General features: G+C 38.0%; 1 protein-coding gene across 6 annotated transcripts in view; it reads right to left on the bottom strand.

Annotated features, from left to right (window-relative positions):
• Nucleotides 1-1725: 1725 nt before the first annotated feature.
• Nucleotides 1726-25618, bottom strand: part of ppp2r3a (protein phosphatase 2, regulatory subunit B'', alpha) — a 346067-nt gene continuing 322174 nt past the window's right edge. For all 6 annotated transcript variants that reach the window (XM_073040814.1, XM_073040812.1, XM_073040813.1 and 3 more), the window contains 4 exons: nucleotides 24451-24626; nucleotides 15424-15542; nucleotides 12499-12605; nucleotides 1726-12087 (listed from right to left, as the gene is read on the bottom strand). In XM_073040814.1, coding sequence (XP_072896915.1) covers nucleotides 11991-12087; nucleotides 12499-12605; nucleotides 15424-15542; nucleotides 24451-24626 — 499 coding nt within the window. In that variant the 3' untranslated portion in view covers nucleotides 1726-11990. The remainder of the gene's footprint in view (nucleotides 12088-12498; nucleotides 12606-15423; nucleotides 15543-24450; nucleotides 24627-25618) is intronic.

The raw sequence follows: 25618 nt of genomic DNA, 5'->3' as shown, positions 1-25618 counted from the left end.
TGATGTGTTGTGTTCAGAGATTCTCTTCTGCACACTGCTGTTGTAAAGGATGCTTATTTGAGTTACTCTTTCCTGTCAGCTTGAACCAGTCTGGCCATTCTCCTCTGACCTCTCTCATTAACAAGCCATTTTCGTCTACAGAACTGCCACTCATTGAATGCTTTTCTCTCTCTCTCTCTAAACTCTAGAGACAGGTGTGAAAATCCCAGATCAGCAGTTTCTGAGATACTTAAGCTGCACTGTCCGGCCCCCAAATCATTTCATGATCAAAGTCACTTAGATCACATTTCTTCTCCATTCTGATGTTTGGTATGAACAATGAATGTCTTGACAACACACACACAGGACAGTCCTGCCGAAGACTATTATCCTGAAATGTTGACTGTATTCTTTTCCTAGATGCTGCCTGGCCTGCTGAGTTCCTCCAGCATTTTTTGTGTTTTGCTCGGAATTCCAGCACCTACAGATTTTCTCATTTATGAACCTCTTGACCATGCTTTTATGTACTGAGTTGCTGCCACAAGCCTGTTAGTCAAATAAATTTCTGAACTACAAATGCGTTATTCCTTAAGTAACAAGATCAATACCATACAGATGACCCAGAGTAGTTCCATCGATGCCCCATATAACTGAAACAAAACTGCTTTTATATTAATTTCCCTTAACAATAAACAGTAACATTTCATTTTCCTAGTTACTTGCTCTACTTACACACAACCCTTTTGTGTATCATGAACAAGGACGCAGATGTGCCACACTGCATTTCTTACCATTTAGATAATATGGCCTTGTTCCTCTGCGTAATGGACAATAACCTCTGATGTGGCACCTCGTCAAATGCCTTCAGGAGATCTTGGTTATCCAATACATACACGCAGTGGCCATTCTATTAGGTACACCTGCTCATTAATGCAAATAGCTAATCAGCCAATTATGTGGCAGCAGTTCAATAAATAATAGCATACGGACATGGTCAAGAGGTTCAGTCGTTGTTCAGCCTAAACATCAGAATGGGGAAGAAATGTGAACTTAAGTGATTTTGATTCTAGAATGATTGTTAGTGTCAGACTGGGTGGTCTGAATATCTCAGAAACTGTTCTCCTGGGATTTTCACACACAACCATTCTGGAGTTGACAGAGAATGGTGTAAGGAGGTCAGAGGAGAATGGCCAGACTAGTTCATACTGATAGGAAGGCGACAGTAACTCAAATAGCCACATATTATAACAGTGGAGTGCAGAAGAGGACAACTGGTTCCACTCCTTTATTAGGTACACTCCTGTACAACATAAAGAACTGCAATGGGTCAGAGAATATTTCCCTTTAACAAAACCATTTTCATATTGGCCGATTACCTTCCTAAAATGTTTTCTATTTAGCTTCTAACATTTTCCTATGATATATTTTGTAAACATTCATCACATTAATATTGATAGAAACTGCAATCATCTGGAACTTTGACTTACATTTCTAATTGTAAACTTATTGTACTGTATTCATATACGTAGTTACCAGGAGAGAAGAGACCCTGAGGGGTTGCTGTAAATGTCACAGTGCTTCAGCTGGGAAAATGGGAAAGCTTTTTCTTTCCTAATTGCTACCTAATGTCTTCTGGTTTAAAAATTAGATTTACTTTAACAATGATGCCTTTAGTTGAATGCAGATACAAATGCAGTGAACTGAATATTTTTTAGAAATACCATTAAATTTACTAAGAAACTTGCAACCTCTTTAAAATTTCTTTATTTAATTTCAAAAAAAGTGTATGCAAAGCCATGCTAACACAAATAAACAGCTTATTTCACACCAATAATTATTTTCAGCAACCAAAACCAGCATATAAGTTTTATTTTAAAACATTTCCATGTTTTAAAATCATTAATAATTACAATAAAAACTTGCGCAGTTTGAGTTGTTTACAGTAGATCACACTTTTCAGAGATGGCGCCATTGATTTTGCATAGAGCAAGAATTACTGTGAAAAAGAAATGTCAACTTTTCATCAAGTTAGTCATTTTGGACAGACTGTGTTACATCTGAATAATGCATATTTTAACAATAATTAAAAAAGGCCCTCTTACCTATAAATAACACTGGAAAGTGTTACATAACTATGGTGGAGCTTCTCACTTAATATACAAATCTGTCCAGTTCAAAGAATAATTTGAATATTTAATCTCAATCTCAGTCACTTTCCTCTGCTTTTTAACATATATAAAAAGAAAACCCTGTAAGGTAGTTTATAAATTTACAAAGATTCTACTGCTGAGGTTCCTATATTTGCAAACCACGCTGAATGAACAAACAAATGTCATACATTTTGGCTTATAGTCTTTATATTACAATACTTACAGAAATAACACGTCTCCTATGTGTGTATACTTTAATTCTCTAAAACATTAAGGTTATAAATAAGGCACATTTTCAAAACAAAATGTTAACAAGTAAATGGCAGTTGCAGAATATAGTCTTTGTATATTTTAACGAGCTTCACAAACAGGAAGTACAGATGTAAGCTTTCTAATTAGTTTAATTGTTTCTCACAAGCACTGTGTGTTGAAAGGGAAATACAGAATTGGCTGGCAAGAGGTCCATGTTTTTGTGGACCCAACACATTGACCAACTTTGGTTGTGATTATTTTGCATACCTCTGCTGTTTTCTTCATAAATATACTTCCATTTTATGTGGGCAATTAAATATTACAGCTGAAAATTAGTCTAATCTGGTTAATGGTATAAATTAATGGCAGTAAGCAAGAACCAAGGGTTATATGGGAAGGTTTGGGGGGGTCCTCCTTTAACTTAAAAATAAAATGAATATTGATACATTTCATGTTTAGCTATGTAGCTTTCCTCCAGATTAAGGTCCTAAATGATTTATATCCTGCTCATGATTTAATAAAAGCATGCAGCTTATGAAACTATAAAATCCATTTGCTTTTGCAAACAAAATAACTTGGAGTTTTCATTGCACACAAGGAAAATAAACATCTGCAAGATCTGTGACAAGTTAAAAATTTCTAGGATGTAGGCTTATGCTAGCTAATCTGTATAATACCATAATATTAACTGTGATAATGCAATCAAAATATTAGAAATTATAATCCAAAGCACAATCCAAGCACATTGCCAAATCAACATGCTACATAGTTGGTAATCAAAGGAACATACACTTTCCTTTGTTATCTGCCTTTTGTTCTTTTGGGAAAATACTACATTTGCCGCTTCTGGCTTTGTTGAATGGAGGAGGTTTAACTAAACCCAGGGCAGTAAGGAACAAGTTCAATGCTATGTGGAGTTCAAAGGATAAGGCTTCATAGGTAATGACTTTGATAATGGCACATGACATACCAGTATACCTGCTTAATATTTAGTATTTATCCAAGATCACCACCCAAAGTTACAATATACAATCATCAGGACACATGAAATACTAGTATACTGAAAATGTTTGTGTTCTTATATGCTTAGGCTGTTTGGTATTCCACCTGCCTAGAGCTAAGAACCAAAAAGTGAAATTTTACATTGTTAATTTTAAATGCACAAAACATCTGTTTTTTATATTCACTCCACAGAAACATCTGTACATGCTATCTGTGATATTGTATGCTTAATTCTCAAACACTATGGTGAAAACTTAAGGAAAAACAATTAACACTCTCATTTCTGAATACAGTAGATTCTGGTTAAATGGGCCATCAGTTAAGCGGGGGAGCTGCTTATTTGGGACAACTCTTGCAGAACAAGAAAAACTAATTGAGAAAATAGCTGGGATTCCCTTTGTCTATTTGGGACACTATGCTGCTAAATTGGGACAGGAGACTGCTGCCGAACAGTTTCTAACTAGTGTCACTCACATGCACTTGTATGGCCATCAGACACTATAGAGCGAAATTTTTAAATAGCATCAGTTGCATGCTTTTGTGTTCAAAAAACAGTAATTTTTGTCATTGATAGAAATAAGCAGTTAGACATTTCAGAACTGCTTTGCTCATTGTGATTTCAAGCATTCAAGCTTGGAGATGCCAGAAACAGAGAGGAGTGAAAATTAAAGTTTCACTACTTCCGAAAGTTAGGAACTAACTTCAGATTTTGAAGGTATTGGCAATCATCTTGATTGTTACAATGAAAATGAAGATTTGGAAGATGCATTCTTCAAAAGCATTGTATGAAGGTAGAACATCTACACTAGGTGTCTGTGCTAATTTACAATCAATCAAAAGAATACACCAGCGTACACTCATTGAATTTCTCCGTCAGTAACCAATACAAACTAAAACAGGTTTTTAGCACTGTAGTAGTTAGGTAGTGTTCTAATTGGTCCTGCATTTCATGTAAATATATTATTTGTTACTCAGTTAAATGGTAGTTTGTCTTTTTATATCTTTTTAACTATTTCCATGAAACTTTGGCTAATTGGAGCTGCTGCTTAATTGGGCCAAAATGTACTGGTCCCAATGTGTCCTAATTAACTGGAATCCACTGAATTTAATAAATGAGTGGTACAGCTGAAGACCCAAATTAAATGGTCTTAAGATAATTTAAAGTTTCCATACTGCTTTCAATTCATTTTAAGTAGACAAAGTCTTTATATAAGAGAGACTGGAACAAAGTACAATCAAACAATTTGTTCTATATTCTAGATGAAAGAAAACAAATTATACTTTTTGTCCAGTCATCCATCTTATCTTAAAATGTTGGGAATCATAGTTCTGCTGAACTCCAAAATAAGTAAACAATTAAAATAATAAAAATAATTCTTAAGAGTCCAACAATTTGTCATGAAAGATAATTATGGTTGAGTAATCAGTTATTTATGAGATTTCTTTCGTCTGCTTAAATCAGCAACATAGTAAATTACTTTTAATACTTTACTAGTAGCACATGGAGAAAGTATTATTACTTGTCAAACATTGCTTTTGTACTGTACTAAGCCAATGGTATACCACAATTTCAAAACAGTAGTTTTGCATTCATGCTACAATTTAAAGTGACAATATTGTTTATTTTAAAAAAAAAGTTTTGGGTTTCTGAACAAAAGCCTCCTGTGTGCTGGAAAATAAAAGACTTCCCACTGTTATTACTCTGTGGCCAAAATACACAATGGTTGTTTCTGTTATCCTAACACCAATCCCTGTATGGAAATATACATTCTTCCACTTCACATACCACTGTGACCAGCATTACTATTTCATTAAGAATTTGTACTGTAGCTACTAACCCATTTGAAACAAGAGAAATAATTTAAATTCATTACCTCTCCTGTTGTTATTGCTAGGAATATTTCCAACCACTTAATTGTTAATGTTGTAACTCACATTCATAATTCTTTAGATATAATTAAAAGCAAAGAGCCTGAAGTAGTCCAGTATGAACTCTTACTGCTGTTCTCTGAATTTCCTGCCACTTGTTTTAGTTGAAGCATTATCCAGTCCATGTGTTATAATGCTCATTTAGTGGAATGAAGTAGTTCAGTTAAAAGCAGACCCTCAGCCAGGATATCAAATTCTTTCACCACCTCAGAATCACAAATACAATTCCCGAACACATGTTCAAATGTATAATTCTGAGTACACTATACTCATTTGATACTATATGTTATGATGAAGATGATTAAATTTCGCTTTCATGGTTATTTTTATCCATATGTTTGAAGATGGACAAGAGAACCTAGAGTAACAAAGAGCATAGTGCCCTGTCTTCCACTGATCATCAGTTGTGTTTTCATGATGTTTACCTCTCCTGAGCAAACATCCTATCCAAAGGTGCTATAATCGCCGACCAGCGAACCAGAATCAGGGATCCCACAATGAGCCCTGACTTCAGTCACAAAGTAGCAACCAGCATAGCCTCTGTAAACAAAAGCTTCCAGTATACTGTACTTTCATGCTATTCCATGCAAGAGTAGAACAGCCATGGAAAATGCCACCAAAAGTCCTCGTGTCCAGAAATTGAAATCCCATTGATTGTATATTTTCCAAAGCATATTAGAAAATAATTAAAATACTTGCTCATGCTACTGCAAAGTAGCATTTGGTTGGCAATTAATCTAATCAATATTTTCTTACTTGAACCTTTTACTAAATGGTAACATGAAAATTGAACAATTTTTTTTTGATTTGTAAAACATGCAATGCATATACACACGCATGTAAAATTCTTATATTAATATCTAACTGGAAAAAATGGAATTGAAATATTAGTGGAATAGTTGTATAAAACTAAAATTGAGTAAAATTGAAGTGCGTACCAGTAAATAGAGCAACTTAGTAAGAAGTGTAATTCACCAAATGTTGAAATGTTTTGTGATCTACTGAAGCTTACACAAGCTCCTCCTTACACAACCCTAGTGGATTTACAGTTTCCATCTTTTGTCACCAATTTGCATCAAATATAGAATAACTGAACTCTATCTGCACTTTCCAATAAAACCACTTCACCAAATTTTATATTTCTATTTAAATAACAAACTGTTTCTTACTTATTTTCTGTGTGTACAGAACAAACACCTAAATCTAATTCATAGGGAACCTTATTTGTGCATTCTAGGTTAAAATTTAACCTGAGAGATGATGTGAGCTTGGCTCAAAGCAACTTCTCAATTAACTCTCACTGGGTTAAATTCCTGAAATAATGACCTGTGTGGAATTTTATGATAATCTGCTTGCCAGTTGGTTTCAACAGAGATTAGATCTTTCCAACACAAGTTTGTTCTTATATATACCAGATGTAGAAAACACATCCCATTCCATTGATTAAAAAAAAAGAACCTGGAAGAGACAAGCCAGACCCTCTACTAAAATGAATTAAGTATTGATTACAGCATGCTTTTTTGCTTAAACAACAAAAAAAAAGAGTACCTCTCAAAAAGTTCCATTTGAGATTAGATTTTAGTGCTTAATCTATAATTTTCTCCACAACTGTGTTAATACTTCAATGGAAAGATAGACAGGCAATAAATTAACGTCAGTGGTCTGTAGTTAAATTGGTGTTAAGTCTACATCAAAGCTTGTTCTATTTCGCTTGCTAGTAAAGGAAGCTCAATTTCCATTTAAAGGCATTATTGCAGTTCTAGAATTTCAACTGCAGAGGCTAAAAATAATAACTCTCAACTGAAGTATTTTTGATTAAAAAGGGAGTGCATTGTTCCACTGGTAATTCTAAAAATGTATTATAGTTATGTAACATTATGCTAATTGCCATATTTAAATCAATTTCTGAAGTTTGCTCATGTAATGATGAGGGAAAGTGTTTTAAACATCAATAGAGATAAATAGTTACTCGAGGTTATGACAGTATAGTAATTCAATTAGTGTAGTAGAATCTAAAGGCCTATATCACTGACCCAGAGTTTGTGTTTAAAGTTCATTCTGGCACTGAGTGAATTTAAATTACTTAATTATATCTGAAATGAAAAGATTATCACTAAGGCTGACCACAAAATGACTGTTGTAAAAAATCCTGATTCACAAATGTTCTTCAGGGAAGTGTCTGTCCTCGGACTGATTCCAAGCCCTTCAAGGACTAACTGCACACCAGTCTAGGCGTAATGAGGGATGAGTAATAAATAGCAGCCAAGGGAGTGATATCCTCATTCAGACTTGCAGCTTGGTCACATTTATAGAAACCACGTGTACCTCATATCCATTAATAAATTGTAAATATGATTATATTGTACTTGTTCAAAACAAACTATGATAGAACTGTGGAAGACAGATGGCGACAATCAGAAAGACAATTTTTTGTCAGGGTTGGTAAACAGCACGTATAAATAAGCCACAAAACTGCAGAAAACGAAAGGGTTTACTCGGGTGGAGGGAGGAAGGTTCACTCAATTATAAATAAATAGATATATTGATTTGCAGGAAAGCTGCTCAATAGCTTTATATTTGAAATAAAAGCACTGAAAACGTTCAAATAATAAATGAAATACAATGGATTCTGGTCAAGTAAGCCATCGATTAATTGGGGCAGCCGCTTATTTGGAACAACTCTTAAGGAACAAAAATAAACAGAGAAAATAGCCAGGATTCTCTTTATTTGGGACAATATGCCACTTAATTGGGGCAGGAGATGATCAGTAACGCTCACTTGTGTGGCCGTTAGACACTTGCTCATAGAGAACAGCTGGGTCAGTTGCATGTGCTTGTGTTATGTTTTCCATTTGGGCCAACAGACACTGATTCAAAAAGCAGTAATTTTTGCTTTTTTTTCCCTCGACTTAAAATTTTTTTTCGATATCCTTGCCAAGATGAAAAGATTTGACACTAGCTAAAAAAATTATCCTAATAGACCAAATTAAAAGCCATCTGCCTGACACCAATCATCATCAACTGGCAGAGATAACTGCAGTGCCAAAATCTGCAACTGCATGCTTGATACAGCAGTAAGATTAACTGTGAGAAGAATGGGCATTACGCAAGAGAGAACAAGAAACATCCCAAAAATGAAAGCATGAAGGTAAAGATCCAGATGTTGAAGTGGCTCTCAGTCAACAGTAACTGGATGCAGTGGACCAATGTCAAAAAACAAGTCAGAGGAACTAGCTAAGAAGCTGGGGCAGGAAGATTTTAACACAACAGATGGCTGGCTGTCCCGATGGAAGTGAAGGGAACACAATAAATTCAAGAAAGCACAGAGCAAGACAGGTAGTGCTGATGCTGTAAGTGCAGAAACATGGAATTCTACAAATCTCCCCAACTTGCTTCAAAAATGTGCAGATAACATCTACAATGCCAATGAAGCAGGCCTTTTAAAAAATAATTGTGCCATGCTGGATGGTTCTCTTTGCTACAGACTGGTAACACAATCAGGTTCAAAGAAAGCAACAGATTGCATAACTATGTTTAACCTTTGTTTAAGGGCTTGAGAATGGAGTTTACCAATGGAGTACTATGCTCATAAAAACGCGTGAGTGACTTCCAAACTTTTCAGAAAATGGCTGATGAGTTGGGATTTGGGGCTACAGCAGAAACCAAGCAAAATTCTTCCGCTTGTTGACAGTTGTGCAGCACGTCCTAATGCAGAATGTTTGAGAAACATCCAGCAGGAATTCCTACCTGCCAACACCAGGATATGGAAATGATAAAAAAAAATTAAAGATGTATCATGGAAGGTTGCTGAACCACATTCTCAAAGCAAACGAAGATAATCTAATGACATCTTCTTCAATGGCTAAGGAAGTGAGTGTAGGGGATACCCTTTTTCAGGCAGCATAGTTTATCGGTGATATTTGGAGAGAAATAAGCAGTAAGACAATTAAGAATTGTTTTGCTTACTGCTGTTTCAATCATTCAGACTCAGCTGCTGGAAACGGGTGGGAGTAAAAATGAAATGATTTCATTACTTGAACAAGTTAGCAACTACACAGAAATTGAAAGTATCGACAATCATCATGAATGTTACAATGAAAATGAAGATTTGGGGGACGTAATCGTCAAAAGTGTTGCATCACAACATTAAGGTAGGTGGGTGGGTGGGTGGGTGGGGGGGGGGGGAACATGAAGACAAGTGATGAGATGACACAACTGAACCTGAGCTAGTAACTACACAGGATGCCAGGGAATTTGTTGTTTATTTACATCACTTCATGCAGGAAGGCAATGAAGAAAGTCTATTATCTGCACTAAGTATCTGTGCAGATTTTGTTCAAAAGAATACATTGGCGTACACTCGCCAATCAGTAAACAATATGAATTAATATACAGTTTTAAAGTACTGTAGTAGTTTTGGTAGTGTTCTAATTTGTTCTGCATTTCACTTAAATACATAATTTATTACTCAAATGGTTGTTTGTCTGTTTATACTTTTTAAACTATTTACATGAAACTTCAGATAATTAGGGCAGCCATTTAATTGTGCCAAAACATATCTGTCCTGCTGTATGTAATTAACTGGAATCCACTGTATATCAAGTTATTAACCATTCCTTCCTTTCTGCATATTCTGACAGATCTGCCATTTACTCACAGCATTTTCAGTTCTCTCCTTTTATTGAAGGTATCAAAAGCCACGAAAGTAATAATGGCTGAGAAGATATTTGAGAAAGTAAAATGTAAATAAAAAAATAAACAAATCATTGTTTCCATTCATGTTAATTTGTCACCCTCAAAACTATTTTGCTAAAATTATTATGTTTAACAATTAGGTATTGCTTGACTTTATATTGTTAAAACATCAGTTTGCAACCAAACCCAGAATCTTGTACCTGCTGGACAGCTGAAAGAAAACACATTAAAACTGAAATGTCTTTAGCCTGAAACCCTAACTCTATTCCTCTCTCCACATGTTGTGTGTCCTGGATTCATATTTATTTATTTATCACAAGTACATCAAAGCATATGGTGAAATACACTGTGTTAACAACATATACAACCTCAGGATGTGTCGGGGGCAGCCCTTAATTTTGCCTTAATTTACTGTTTTATTTAATTTTTTCAATTATTACAGTGATATCAAGTTCCTACTTGTCATTTATGAAACAGGTAGCTGGCCCATGCTACAGAATATCATGGGCTGTAATTAACATTTTATCTCCTCTGTAGTGATAATAATTCCCACTAGAGTCAAGAAATTATGAAATAGCAGGGAGCTATGATCAATTTGAACCGGATCATGAAATAACTGATCTCTATAGCAGAGACAACTGGAGTGCATTAAAATTGCAAATTCAGAAAGCTTGGTACTGAGTGGATTGAAACAGGCGGGGAATATATCACATACAACTAAAAACTGGATGAGTGAAAAAGAAATGACTAGACATGCAACATTTCAATTAAATCTGCAAAGAAGCTTGGTACACAACATAAAAAATCAAAATAAAAGTAGGTTACATCAAAAAACATATGCTCTGCGTTTAACTGACTCAAATTTTCCATACTCTTCACCCTGTTATCTATTTCTTATTACCATCTGCTTTCTTTACAAACTGCTGTTAATATTCAGAAACAGGAGGCACCAGTTTGGCTATAAAATTATTATTGCATGGTTTGAAGAAAGAAACTCCTTGGACATTGAATCTTTAATCTGCATTCAAAACCACATGAAACCACCTTTGAACAAATGGACCACTGCAGTATCAGAAATTGGGAGTGCAATAAATATTTAAACTCCACAGTTCAATAGTACGCGAATATTAGAATGAATGTTAGAAGGAGCCAGAACAGGGACCATGATAAAGGCTCAGTGATTACTTGAAAAACAGATCAGAACTAACAGCAAGGCAGTTGGCCGTACAAGTCATTTTGTACTGGTCACCATGATGGGGTAGCTCTTGCAAGAAAACAGCAATTCTCACTTTGTTGAAGCTCCAATAAACTTGTAAACATTTGAAAGGGAAATTGAAAGCAGGCTTCTCCTTTAAGTTTATTATCTTATAACCGATGCCAGTTTGATTCTATGGGATACAATGCATTATATCAAATGTTATTCCAGTGAAAGCATCGGGGATGATCTTCTACATGAAATGTCTACATAGTTTATAGTAGTATTGCCAATCTGTGTAGATAACCTATATATTCAACAATTACTGCCTGCTGTCAATGAGAGCAAAATATAATCAGATCTCGAGAATACTAATAAGAGGAAAGAAAGGAATTCTTAATATGGGACAGATTAAAGGGTGACTTGTCCTGCAAAGATGGCAATGCTGAAATATGAAAGAGAGGGTTGAAAAAAGAGAAACAAAGAACAACCATAACTAAACAGTGTCAAATGCAGCGATGATAGCTAATAAAATCCACATATAACACTGCATTTTAAGACATATTGCACAGAAAATATTTTTTTCATTTTGAATAAAGTCCATTGCACACAGTAAGCATGTACTTTGTTCTGATATAAAATCTAGCATATTCTCTTCAACAAACAAATAAACCAACAAAAACTATAAACAATTTCTTTACACTACGCACCCAACTGGGTGCCAGTCAGTCTTCAAAGTTGGTGTGTACTGGTCACCCTGACTGTCCAGCAGCTAAGCATGCCTTGATTTATGTTGGAAGGTCAGAAATGACAAGCTTATCTATCTTGTTGTTGAGTTCTGGGGCTGTGGACAGTTCGTCTGATTCATAATCCTCTTCAAATGAGCTGCAAGAAAAGCAAAAGACTGAATTAGAATCCATTCACAGGATAATAATTTTGTACATTATGATTGTAAAAGGAGACAATAAGTGATTTAACCCTACAGGTTTATGGCAAGACTGAGGGGGAAGTGGTGGACAAGTCTCCAGAAATATTCTAACAGCAAAAGTTGACATAACGTGGAGGAGTCCTTTTCTAAACATGCAGACCAAGTATCGATTCCATCAATTTCAATCTGCTAATCTTATTTTAAAACTTAAAACATATTGTAAACTTAACTTTCAAAAGTTTTGTTTTGCATTTATTCTTTGGAATCAGGAAAGTCAAATGTTAAGATTCAAAAGCAATGAATTAAGATGATTTTCTCTATAGCACCAGGTGGCATTAACAGAATGGCTAATGTAGAATGGCACTTACCCTTCCTGTAACTGTTCATTGGCCGATTCCTCAGCAACTAAAATTTCATATTCTTCAGCTGCATATTTGTCCCAGTCTGAAGGTTCTGGACCATCACTGTCAATGTCCTAAAAGAAACAAAAAGCAAAAGAACATTACAACGCAGTACAGGCCATTCAGACTACCTTTAAACCTACTTTCTAAAATCAATCTCATCATTCCCTCCAATTTTCTGTCATCCATGTGTTAGATTATCTAAGTGCACCTTAAATATCCTTAATGTATCTGCCTCTACCACACCCCTGGCAGTACTGTCCACACACCCACCAGTCTTTGTATAAAAAACTTACCTCTAACATCCCGCCCCTATACTTTCCTTCAATCACCTTAAAATTATTAGCTATTGCTGCCCTGGGAAAGTTCTCTGGCTGTTCACTTGAGCTATGCCTCTTATCACCTTGTACACCTCTAGCAAGTCACCTTTCATCCTCCTTCAGACCAAAGAGAAAAGCCCTTGCTTGCTTACTCAATCCTCAGAAGACATGCTCTCTAATCCATGCAGCATCCTGGCAAATATCCTCTATACCCTCTCAAAAGCCTTCAAATATAACCTACCAAGTGAATCACTTTACAATTCTCCAAGTTGAACTCCATCTGTCACCTCTTGGCCGGCCCAGTTCTGCATCTTTTTAATGCCACACTGGCAACCTTCTACACTATCCATAACTCCACTAACCTTCACGTCATCTGAAAACTTACTACTGCATCCTTCCACTTCCCCATCCAGGTCATTTAGAAAAATCACAAAGAGCAGGAGTCCTGGAACAGAACCCTGCAGAACACCACTGGCCAATGACCTTCAGGCACAATATGCTGCATCTACAACCATCCTCTTTCTTCTGTGGGCCTACATTAATATATTTTCTGAATGAATCTACCATGGGAAACCTTATCAAACATTTTACTAATATCCACATACGCCACACCACTGCTCTACCTTCATTGCTGTACTTTGTCAAACCCTCAAATTCAATCTGGCTTGTGAGACCTGCCCCTCACAGAGCTATGCTGACTATCCCTAATCAGATTATGATTCTTCAAATGCTTGTAAATCCAGTCTCTAAGAATCTTCTGTAATAATTTGTCAACTTCTGAAGTAAGACTTACTAGTCTATAATTCCCAGGGTTACCCTTACTCTTGAACAAAGAAATAACATATCCCACCCTCTAATTATCTGGTATTGCTCCTGTGGCTAGTAAGGATGCAAAGATCATCACTAAAGATGCAGGATTCTTTCCTCTCACTTCCCCTAGTAACCTGGGGAATTCCTTCTGGCCCCAGGGACTTATCAATTCTAAGATTTTTCAAAAGTTCCAGCACATCCTCTTTCTTAATGTCAATGACTATCCACAGATTAAATCCTGACTTTAAAAAAAATGTATATAGTTTTAAAAGTATACATACAGCGCACTAAATTTATATATTAACAAGCAAGTCTACATTAATATACTGTTAAATGTGCTAGAAATTTTGGAAACTTTCAGTTTAGGGGGAAAAAAAGCAATGAATAATTTAATCAAGAAGTTAATGTTTTCAAAAAAAGGTACTTAAGGGTACAAGTTTACACAAGGTTATAACATTACCCCTTTTTTTTCCCTGTTGTAGATGTTACTCGAAAGCAAACTAAAACTGTTGAGAGACTGAATACGGGAGTTGATGTTGTATGATATGCTTCCAGAATAACTAACTTCCAAGTCGAGAAAAGTAAGTTTGGTTCTTTATTACAAAACCAGCAAAGACATGATCTTATAGTGATAGAAAAACTTACAAAAATTACTGATATAGCAAAATTAACAAAGTAAGGGCTCCAATTATCAGTCAACAATTAGCAAGAGCACCACTGGAGACCTAGGATGTGAATCACTTCCCACACAAACAGCTCATAGCTCAAGTAGCTGCCTTTACCAAAATATAGCCAGTTTGTCACCTGTGGGTGCTTGGACTGGAAAGATGAACAACACAGAATAATACAGCACTAGAACATACCCCTTTGCCTAATATGTTATACCAGGCTAATGTAACTAGTAAATACCTAACTAAACTAATCCCTCTACTTACACAACAGCCACATCCCTCCATATTCAAATGCCTAACTAAGAACCCCTTAAATATCATTATCGTATCTGCCTCAACTATCACCCCTGGCAGTGCATTCTAAACCACTCTGTTCAAAAAATGTTTCTTGCAAAACTCCTTTGAACTTGCCCCTTCTCAAATTAAAGGCATACCCTCTGGAATTAACAAGTATTATAGTAATAAGTATTATAACAAATTAGAGTTCTGTCGGATACACTAACCTGGGAACCACATAGTTAACCCTATTTATTTGTTCAGAGATACTGCCCAGTAACAGGCCAATCTGGCCCAGCCAGCCTGTGCAACCTAATCACACCCAAGTGACCGATTAAACTGTATGTCTTTGGAATGTGGTAGGAAACCGGAGCACCCAGAGGAAACCCACACGGTCACGGGGAGAATATACAAACCGTGCTGCTAATCTTGACTAAAATTCCAATGCTGCCATTACACTTACCCTTTCAGTTTCTTTACTTTCTGTTTCATATATCAGCGCATGATAAGGACCAATCAGTGGAATCAGTTTATCTATCAGTGTCTGCTGAGGCATCAGCTACTTGTGCCAGCAATCATTCTGCATAAATCTTGGTAATGATTGCCAGCAGGTTATGAGAGCGTTCATTTACATGCCAAGTAGTATGACGAATATTCTTATATTATTAAACAAACTACCTAGCTTCTGCTTTCTCAATAGGTACAGATCAGAAATAGTCTCAGATGCTCAAAAGCATTCTCTGTCTTCAACTTAAATGCTTTTTCTTCTCTATTGTTGTTAAGTTACATTGCACAGTTGCCCCATTTATGGTTACCTTCTGCACAGCAAATGGATCTCTCTGTTCATGGTCCAGATACTTCTCTAAGTTGAAACAGGTGTCATAAAAAATGTGGGCCATTCGGCACCTCTTTAGATCTCTCATGGTTATTTTACCTGGAGTGAAAAATGATAATTAAAATAAACCAGGAAAACATTAGTAAAACTACAAATATATTTTCATTAACAGATCACTTGCAGCTATAGTCTCAATCTTGGCACTGCATTTTTTCACCCATTCATAAAGTTGTCAATAAATTTCCTCAGCTGACAATAGGACTTTTTTGAGTGTCCATGTTTAGGTGAAATGGTGGAAATGTTCAGGAGAAAATCCTTTTTTTCCCTGAAAGTAGGACTGGCAGAAGACATCAGTAAATAATGAACAACACTGCAGCTAAACTTAATCTTATACTCATTCAATACTGATATATGTAGGGCTACAGCAACTGGGTTGTGGATTATAGTGTGTAGGCAGAAGGATTAGTTCAGTAAGGTGCTTAATCAGTTCAAGCACAAATATTGTGGGTCAAATGGCTTTTTTAAGCTGTACTTTTTCTATGTTCTAGAACACAGAAAATAAAACAGTACAGCAGCAGAAAAGGCCATTCAGCCTACAATGTTGTGCTAAACCAACTAAAAAGCAAATCAAAGACACTCAAACACTCATTCCTTATACCTACACCATGTCCGTATCCCTCCATCTTCCTTACATCCATATGCCTATCCAAATGTCTCTTAAAACCCTCTAACATATTTGCCTCTACCACCACACCAGGCATCCACTATTCTCTGGGAAAAAAAGCTCTAACCCTCACATCCCCCCCCCACCTTCAATGCATGCCCTCTGGTATTAGCCATTTCAACCCTGGGAAACAGATATTCCCTGTCCACTATATTTATGCCTCTCATAAAACCTCTATCAGATCTCCCCTCAGCCTCCGGCACTCCAGAGAAAACAACCCAAGTTTATCCAGCCTCTCATAATAGCTCATGCCCTCTAAACCAGGCAGTATCCTGGTAAACCTTTCCTGCGCCCTCTCCAAAGCCTCCATATCCTTTCTATAGTGGGGTGACCAGAACTGTAAGCAATACACCAGATGTGGTCTAACCAGAGTTTTATAAAGTTGCAACAGAACCTCTTAACCATGATGAGCTACTGGAATAACAATTCCAGCTAACTCTGGTCAGGTGGAGCCAGATGTGATGTTGTGGTTCAGATTTTTTGGGCACCACTTGATGAGTTAGGATCAGATTAAGAAGGGGGATGAAGGAGTGTTAGAGGTCAGGGGCAAGAGCCAGTGCCCATTGTGATCATGGCTCAGATTTACTTGTTTTTCTTGTTGGGGAACAGCATGGGGAGTTAGGGGTCAGGTTAAGGTTTAGGGACAGGAATGAGAGAAAATGAAGAGTAAGGGGCAGGAGCTGTGTTTGGAGTCCACGTTGGAATGCTCAGCAGTTGAAGGTCGTGATCCCAGTGGTCAGGTCAACAGGCACTGAGGAAACCAGCAATTTCTAGGTCACTGAATTCAAGCTGTAGGTCCATACGAGTGGGACTCATGATGACCAGTGACCTCTAGGCCACTGGAATTAGAGGTCCAAGCGAGTCCAGAAATCAAGGCCCAAGGTGCTTTGTAGTTGAAGGTCAACAACCCTGAACTTTAGAGTGGTCGAGGCCTGAAGGTGAAACCCATCATCAGCCAATCCTGGGGTCAAGACTCAGAGCTCAGTGAAGTCCAGAGGTAGAAACCCCCAAAGATTTAATACTGAAGTCAGCGAGTCTGGAGGTAGAGGGCAAGTCCAGGCAAGATACTGGAGTTTGGAGGCCTGATATCTGCATGTCTAGGAGTCCAGGTTCAAAGACAGGCGGTTGGAGGCCTGATATCTCCACGTCTGGGAGTCCAGGCTCAAAGACAGGCGGTTGGAGGCCTGATATCTCCACGTCTGGGAGTCCAGGCTCAAAGACAGGCGGTTGCAGGCCTGATATCTCCACGTCTGGGAGTCCAGGCTCAAAGACAGGCGGTTGGAGGCCTGATGTTCTGGAGTTGGAGGCCAGTGTGTGTGATGGGTGAGAGGGTGGGAACGAGGCTTGTTTTGCTGTTGCTGACTGATTTTGTTCTGTGTTGTGCTTTTGTTGTGTAGAACATTTCAGGCATGCTATGTTGGCGCCAGAATGTGAGGCAATACTTGGGCTGTCCCCAACATATTTTGAGTGTTGGCTGTTAATGAAAATGACACCTTTCACAGTAGTGTTTCGATGTTCATGTGTCAAATAAATCTGAATTTGAATTCAGCAGTTGAGACTTCAGTCATGTCTACGTGACTGTAACACTACCACAGCAATGGACCACCACAGACCACCTCAAGTACTACCGTAAACTTGTCTCAGATTGTGTCTTCTTTTTCTGCTGTCTTTTTTCTACTCTCTCTCTTTACTGTCTCGTATAATTTATGTACGATTTATACTCTGTTTATGATTCTGCTGGAAGCAAGTATTCATCACACCTGTACATCACTGTACTGGGGCAGGTGGCTTGATGTAACTCGTCCACAGGATGTTGCTGGTGAGGGATGGTTCATATACCATGCCCGTCTTGTTATCCACAAGCATGGAATAAACAAGGGATCCACTTTCCCTCCATCAGTCATTAAAAGCCTACACATCTCAGCTTCTCATAGCATATCAAAGCACCTTCTTCTTAACATGCTCAAGCAGCAAGTCCTAACCTTAGGAGAGCAGGATAAACTACTGTAAATGGATGTTGTTGCATGGAATAGTGAAATTCAGTACATAATTTCTCCTGTTCAACACTGATATATTTATATGTGAATAGGTAAATGAGTGTTGTGAATATTTAACAGTGTTATCATCTATGTAGTGTAAGCATATATGTTAGTTGTTAATCTGCAATGATGTGAACACCCAAGGTTTAAAGCTCTTGGCGCTCCCCAAGACTGTGATAAATAGCACCTAGAAGCATTACAAGTTCAGCTCACTGACCAGCTCCAAATTTAACACAATGGCTACAAGTGGCAGTAACAATTGACTTGCTTGATGCACCAATAGAGAGACATTCATCATGGGGCCCCAGGACTTGGGAAAGATAAATGTTCAGGCATTTTCATTCCATGGATAGTGGTTTAGTAAGTTAATCTGGCCAGGAAGTAGTATTTAAGAGAGAAAAGGTTTAGACTGAACACAGCACAGTACTCATCCCATGATGTTCTGCCAACCCTTTAACCAACTCTAAAATCAATCTGACCCTTCCACATAGAACATAGAATAGTACAGCACATTACAGGCCCTTCGGCCCACAATGTTGTGCTGACCCACAAACCCTGCCTCCCATATAACCCCACCACCTTAAATTCCTCCATATACCTGTCTAGTAGTCTCTTAAATTTCACTAGTGTATCTGCCTCCACCACTGACTCAGGCAGTGCATTCCACGCACCAACCACTCTCTGAGTGAAAAACCTTCCTCTAATATCCCCCTTGAACTTCCCTCCCCTTACCTTAAAGCCATGTCCTCTTGTACTGAGCAGTGGTGCCCTGGGGAAGAGGTGCTGGCTGTCCATTCTGTCTATTCCTCTTAATATCTTGTACACCTCTATCATGTCTCCTCTTATCCTCCTTCTCTCCAAACAGTAAAGCCCTAGCTCCCTAGCTCCTAGCACACAGACCTCCATTTTCCTTTCAGAGAGCATAGAGAGTAACGCTGTTCACAGGAGAAGTAAATACAGTATGCTGGGGTGCCACGGTAGTGTAGCGGTTAGCGCAATGCTGTTACAGCACAGGGTGGACGAGTTTGGTGTTCAATTCCAGCACCATCTATAAGGAGTTTGCACATTCTCCCTGTGACCACGTGGGTTTCCTCCAGGTGGTCCGGTTTCCTCCCACAGTCCAAAGGCATGCTGGTTGGTAGGTTAATTGGTCATTGTGAATTGTCCTGTGATTAGGCCTGATGGAACAGACGGCTTTGTTGGCAAGTTTGCAGATGATATGAAGATTGGTGGAGGGACAGGTAGTGTTGAGGAAACAGGTAGGATGCAGAAAGACTTAAGACAGATTAGGAGAATGGGCAAGAAAGTGGCTAATGAAATACTATGTTGGAAAATGCATGATCATGCACTTTGGTAGTAGAAATAAATGTGTGAACTATTTTCTAAACAGGGAGAAAATCCAGGAATCTGAGATGCAGAGGGACTTGGGAGTCCTTGTGCAGGACTCCCTGAAGGTTAACTTGCAGGTCGAGACAGTAGTGAGGAAGGCAAATGCCATGTTAGCATTTATTTCAAGAGGTCTAGAATACAAGAGCAAGGATGTGATGCTGAAGCTTTATAAGGCATTACCTTGAGAATTGTGAACAGTTTTGGACCCTTCATCTTAGGAAAGATGTGCTGGCATTGGAGAGGGTCCAGAGGAGGTTCAAAAGGATGATTCCAGGAATGAAAGGGTTATCATATGAGGAACATTTGATGGCTCTGGGTCTGTACTCACTGGAATTCAGAAGGATGGGGAGGAGATCTCATTGAAACTTTTTGAATGTTGAAAGGCCTCGACAGAGTAGATGTGGAAAGGATGTTTCCCATGGTGGGAGAGTCTAGGACAAGAGGGCACAGCCTCAGGATAGATAGGCTCCCTTTCAAAACAGAGATGCGGAGAAATTTCTTTCGCCAAAGGGTGGTGAATTTGTGAAATTTGTTGTCACGTGCAGCTGTGGAGGCCAGGTTGTTGGGTGTATTTAAGGCAGAGATTGATAGGTTCTTGATTGGACATGGCATCAAAGGTTACGGGGAGAAGGCTGGGAACTGGGGTTGAGGAGGAGATAGAGAAAAAGGATCAGCCATGATTGCATGGCGGAACAGACTCAATGGGCCAGATGGCCTAATTCTGCTCCTATGTCTTATGGTCGTATAGGCTAGGGTGAAACAGTTGTTGAGTGGGGTGGCTTGCTGGGCTGAAAGGGCTTGTTCTGCACGGTATCCCTAACTAAATAAATAAATCCAAGTGAACAGAGAGTAGAGAAGCTTCAAGTTCTACTCTACCGCTGGAAACAGGATAAGCAATGCAGGGAGAGGTTAATGACCTACTGGTTTGTAATCTAGAGTATAGACAGGAATGATAAAAATGTTTACATAGTTCAAGTAATCCTCTGCTTAAAGTACATTTTGAAAATGTTGTCCAGACGTATAGGAGCAGAATAACACCATTTGTCCTATTGAGTCTGCTCAACCATTCAATCATGGTTCACTTTCCCCTGTAACCTTTAATACCTCTACTAATCAAGAACCTATCAATCTATGCCTTAAATACATTCAATAACCTGCCTTCTGAGGCAACAAGTCTCACAAAATCGGAATCTTCTGGCTGAAGAAATCCCATCTCATCTCAGTTTTAAAGGGAGGGATTGCCTAAGAAGACAAAAGGGAAGAAGGTTTATTTAATGTCCATAAAGATAATGTGATAGCCTAGGAAATATTAGAAAATCTTTTAAGAATGCTTGCATGAGCATTACTGGACACAAAGCACATACAAGCACCCAGCCTGGTGCCAAACCAGTATATTGTAAAACCAAACCAGTGTCACATTCAGTGAAAATTGAGAAATCTCATCAAAGCAGTGCCAGGCAAACTAGAAATGAATTGAGAGTGACTGGATTATGTTGTAAACCAAGTCAGCAGGATTGTTATATCAGTGGACTACCATAAACTGAGCCTTAACCAAGTAATTAGAGTCAAAGTCCTAGTCTGCCCAGTGTCTTCTCTATTGCTGATTGTGAAAGACCTACCCTGATTTAATCTCAACCTTTTCTCATCAGTATTCAAATTTCCATTTAGCATTACAGCTGCGTTTTTCCACCAGTATTTTTCTCCTGCAAGAAGTACTTGTTTATTTGTTTAAATACTTCAATAGGTGAGTTAGCAGAATTGCTTTTATTTGTCTCCCACTGAGTTGTTAGGATGTGAACCATAATTTTGTTTCCAATATAGTTTCCACTGAATGAGGCCATGACAAACCCAAGTGCGTTCAAATTCAGTGCACCATGAGCTGCTCTGCTGGGATGAGTCTTGTGATAGTATGTGATGTTACGTGACACCTTAACAAGAGGTTAGCTAAACTTGTCTCTTCAAGACATTCTTAGAATAGATACTTTTTTTCAGTTGCACTGTTAGAAGATCGATGATATTAGGGATTTAATAAATGTTTGATATGGTTGCACCTAATAATACAATCAAAACACATAAGGCAGGAATTAAGGCAATTAGTCTGACACCATTTCTTTGGGTAATACCTTGATTATATGCTCTGCTGACATGCATGATGCCCCAAGACTGACATCAATCCATTCAAACAACAGAAATGTTGGTACAACACATACAACAGGCTGGAGGAACTCAGCAGGCCAGGCAGCATCTATGGAAAAGATTTCCAGCACCTGTAGATTTTCTCTTGTTTGTGGTAAGAAAATTGTTGATGCTTTTCTGACAAAAATCAAATGTAAATTCAATGAGTGTAGTCCACACCCCTGTCAAGAGTTGGCTTTCGTCAAACTTCATGCACTATCATGGATTTTTCTCTGATTGTGTGTTTTATTCTTCAGTCTTTTTGCTACTCTCTCTTTACTGTTTTTTTATAATTTATATACTGTGTATTTTCCATACCTACGACCCCGTGGTGTAGATGGAGGTAAGGCTTTCATTGCACCTGTACCTCACTGTACTTGTGTAAATGACTTGTCTTGACTTGCCTAGACAACGTTGTTGATGAGCGATGGTAACATATCAAACCCCTGTCAGTGTTTCCTACCTCCAGGAAATAAACATAATTTGGTCCACTTTCCCTCCATTGGTCTTTAAAGGCCTGAGCATCCTCAGCGAGTAGAATATCAAAACATATTTCTTAACCTTGTGGGAGCAGGATAAGCTACAGCAAATGGATGCTCTGGCACAAAATAGTGAACTTCAGTACATAATTTCTCCTGTTCAATACTGGTATTTATATGTAAATGGGTGAATGAGTGTTGTGAATATTTAACAGTGTCATATAAGTAGTGTAAGTACATGTTAGTTGTTAATCTGCAATGATGTGAACACCCAAGGTTTAAAGCTCTTGGCGGCTCCCCAAGACTGTGATAAATAGCACCTAGAAGTATTACAAGTGTTTGAGGTAACCGGAAAATGAACTCAGCCTTTAATCACTGTGTCTATGTGAAACACTTTTCCAGAGGTAAAACAGCATGCTATATTTGCATGTAAATATGAAAGGATGTTATGTGGGTATGTAAATGTGATGACATCATCACGTACGTGACAAAAGCACAAAGTACTTGGCCTCAATATGAAATGAAGCTGACACCTATAATTTGAAGCTCCACAGGTCATTACAGATAGCTGCGCAGCACCAAGCTCGTAGACCACCTCTAAACAACATTGTTAGAACACTGGTTTGAAATCAAACTCGCTATACCAGGAACTGAATGCTTTCAATAGCTCTCTGAAACAGTAATATAGTTTCCTAGAAGGCAACAAAGGATATATTTTCAATTGAAAGACAGAGGCATTTGACCAACTCAATGGAGAAGCTGTTACTTATCACTTTGCACTAAACCAGCAAAAGCTGGTTAAAATTACATAATTTTGTCACACTTAACATACCTCAGAAACAAATGGTTTAATCTTTATAAATTGTCATTACATTAGACTATTATCCATTTTCACCACTTCTACAAATTTGATGAAAGTTGGCATCTGTTTCAAAATACAGGTGAGGGACATAGGACATAGAAAATCTACAGCACATTACAGGCCCTTCAGCCCACAAAGTTGTGCCGACCGTGTAATCTACTCTAGAAACTGCCTAGAATCTCCCTACCGCATAGCCCTCTATTTTCCTAAGTTCACATATGAGCACACATGGGATAAAAAGAAGTTCATTACTAAAACACAAAGTGGCATTTATAATATATCAGAATTCAAACGTTCAAAATACATTTATTATCAAAGTACATATATGTCACCATGTACAACCCTGAGATTCATTTTCTTGCTGAAGTACATGGTAAATCCAAGAAACGTAATAGAATCAGTGAAAGGCCACACCCAACAGACAGACAAACACTGTGCCTAAAAGAAATAATAATAATAAATAAACAATAAATATTGAGAACATAAAAGAGTCCTTGAAAGTGAGTCCATAGGTTGTGGGAACAGTTCAGTGTTAGGGCAAGTGAAATTGAGTGACGTTATCCTTACTGGTTCAAGAGCCTCATGACTGAGGGATAGTAACTGCTTCTGAACCTGGTGATGTAGGTCCTGAGGCTCCTGTACCATCTCTCTTATGGCAACAATGAGAAGAGAGCACGTCCTGGGTGGTGGAGGTGCTTGATGATGTAACTGATTTCCTGCGATACCGTTCCGTGTAGATGTGCTCAATGGTGGGGAGGGCTTTGCCCCTGATGGACTGGGCTGTATTCATTTCTTTTTGTAGGATTTCCCATTCAAGGGCATTGGTTTTTCCATACCAGGCTGTAATGCAACCAGTCAATACACTCTCCACCACACATCTACAGAAGTTTGTCAAAATTTTAGATGTCATGTCGAACCTTCGTAAACTTCTAAGGAAGTAGAGGCACTACCATGGTTTCTTCATAAATGCATTCATGTGCTAGGTCCAGAACAGGTCCTCTGAAATGATAATACCTAGGAATTTAATGTTGCTGACCCTCTCTGCCTCCAATTCCCTGATGAGGACTAGCTCATGGACCTTTGGTTCCTCCTTCTGAAGTAGGCAGTAATCAGCTCCTTGGTCTTGCTGACATTCAGCATTAAGCTTGTCATTCATTACCACTTTCACAACAGTAACTACCAGTTTTCCAAAACAACGTTCCAGGAAAACACTGATATTGAAACATATTCACTCAATTATGTTTGACTATTCATTTTCTGAAGTGCACTCCCTTTGGAATTTTACTCCCTGCTAACAGAACAAGATTTACAGAAGTGCTCTGGTGATGCAATTACTTACCTTCACACTCTGGTTTTACTAGATCCAGCATCTGACAGAGGAGATCGTGGAACGGCAATGGCTCGATACCCATTCCCTCCATTCGTTCACATTGCTCTTCGTAGAAGTATTCTAGTTCATACATGGAGAGCACCCCATCCCCATCAATATCCATGGCCCGGAACCAGTATTCCATGCTGGAAGACAGTGAAAACAGGTCCTTACTATCTTATATGCAATTGTTCAATGTTAGAAGTTATTTGCCTCATGGTCAGAAATTTTCTGGGTTCAGGTTCCAATCCATAAAGTGAAACACAAAAATTTAGACTCATACTCTAGTGCAATACTGAGAGAGTACAGCATTGTCAGAATGTTGTCTTTTGGGCAAGATGTTAAGCTTAAATCCCATACTCTCTTTCACACAAATGCTTAAGATCCTACGGGAGAATTTTGATGGAGCTAGGGAATAATTTCTGGTATTCTGCCTAACATGTATTTTTCAATGAGTAATTTAATAGATTATCTGGTCATTAGCCTAGTGCTGCTTCTGGAAGCTTGGGAACATTTTTTTCTGCACTTCTATTGGTGACTACACTGAGAATGTATTTCATTGGGTGTGAACTGCTCTGGGATGTCCTGAAGTTCTAACTGTAATTACCAAAAGTTTCCTTTTATTAATATGAATTAATTTTGCCCTAATCTGAAAACTTTGTCAGGGAACTTTGTCGCTTAATCTTTAGCAAAACTTCATTATTATTGCCTAACAGCCATTTTCCCCATTCTCACTATTTTCCTATTGATGAAATCCATTTAAATTTTTAATGAGTTAGAAATACAGCTGGATTTAAGGTTAAGATTTTTATAGCCCTTGTCTGATCCAGGATAAAATGATGTGAATTAAAATTATAACGGGTATTCACTGTGCTGGGCAAGGGGGTCTTCTTTTTTGCCAAGCTCAGCTTTCTAAACACAGCAGTTGACACTTGTAAATATCAAAATGTTGTTTGTGAATATGTTAAACTTCCTACTTATATACTTTGTTTAGCTGCTGGTTTAGCTGCTCCAGGATTGTTTTCAGGCGACCGACTGGCAGGCTCTCTGTGAGCCACATGGAGAGGACATTGATGGCTCACAGAGTGCATCAACTTCTGTGTGGACTGCAATGTTCCGCAAGAACTGTCCTTGGTTA

This window comes from Hemitrygon akajei, chromosome 3, assembly GCF_048418815.1.
Source record: "Hemitrygon akajei chromosome 3, sHemAka1.3, whole genome shotgun sequence".
NCBI classification, from domain to species: domain Eukaryota; kingdom Metazoa; phylum Chordata; class Chondrichthyes; order Myliobatiformes; family Dasyatidae; genus Hemitrygon; species Hemitrygon akajei.
Note: the sequence above shows the minus strand (reverse complement) of the source record. Positions and strands in the feature narration are given on the sequence as shown.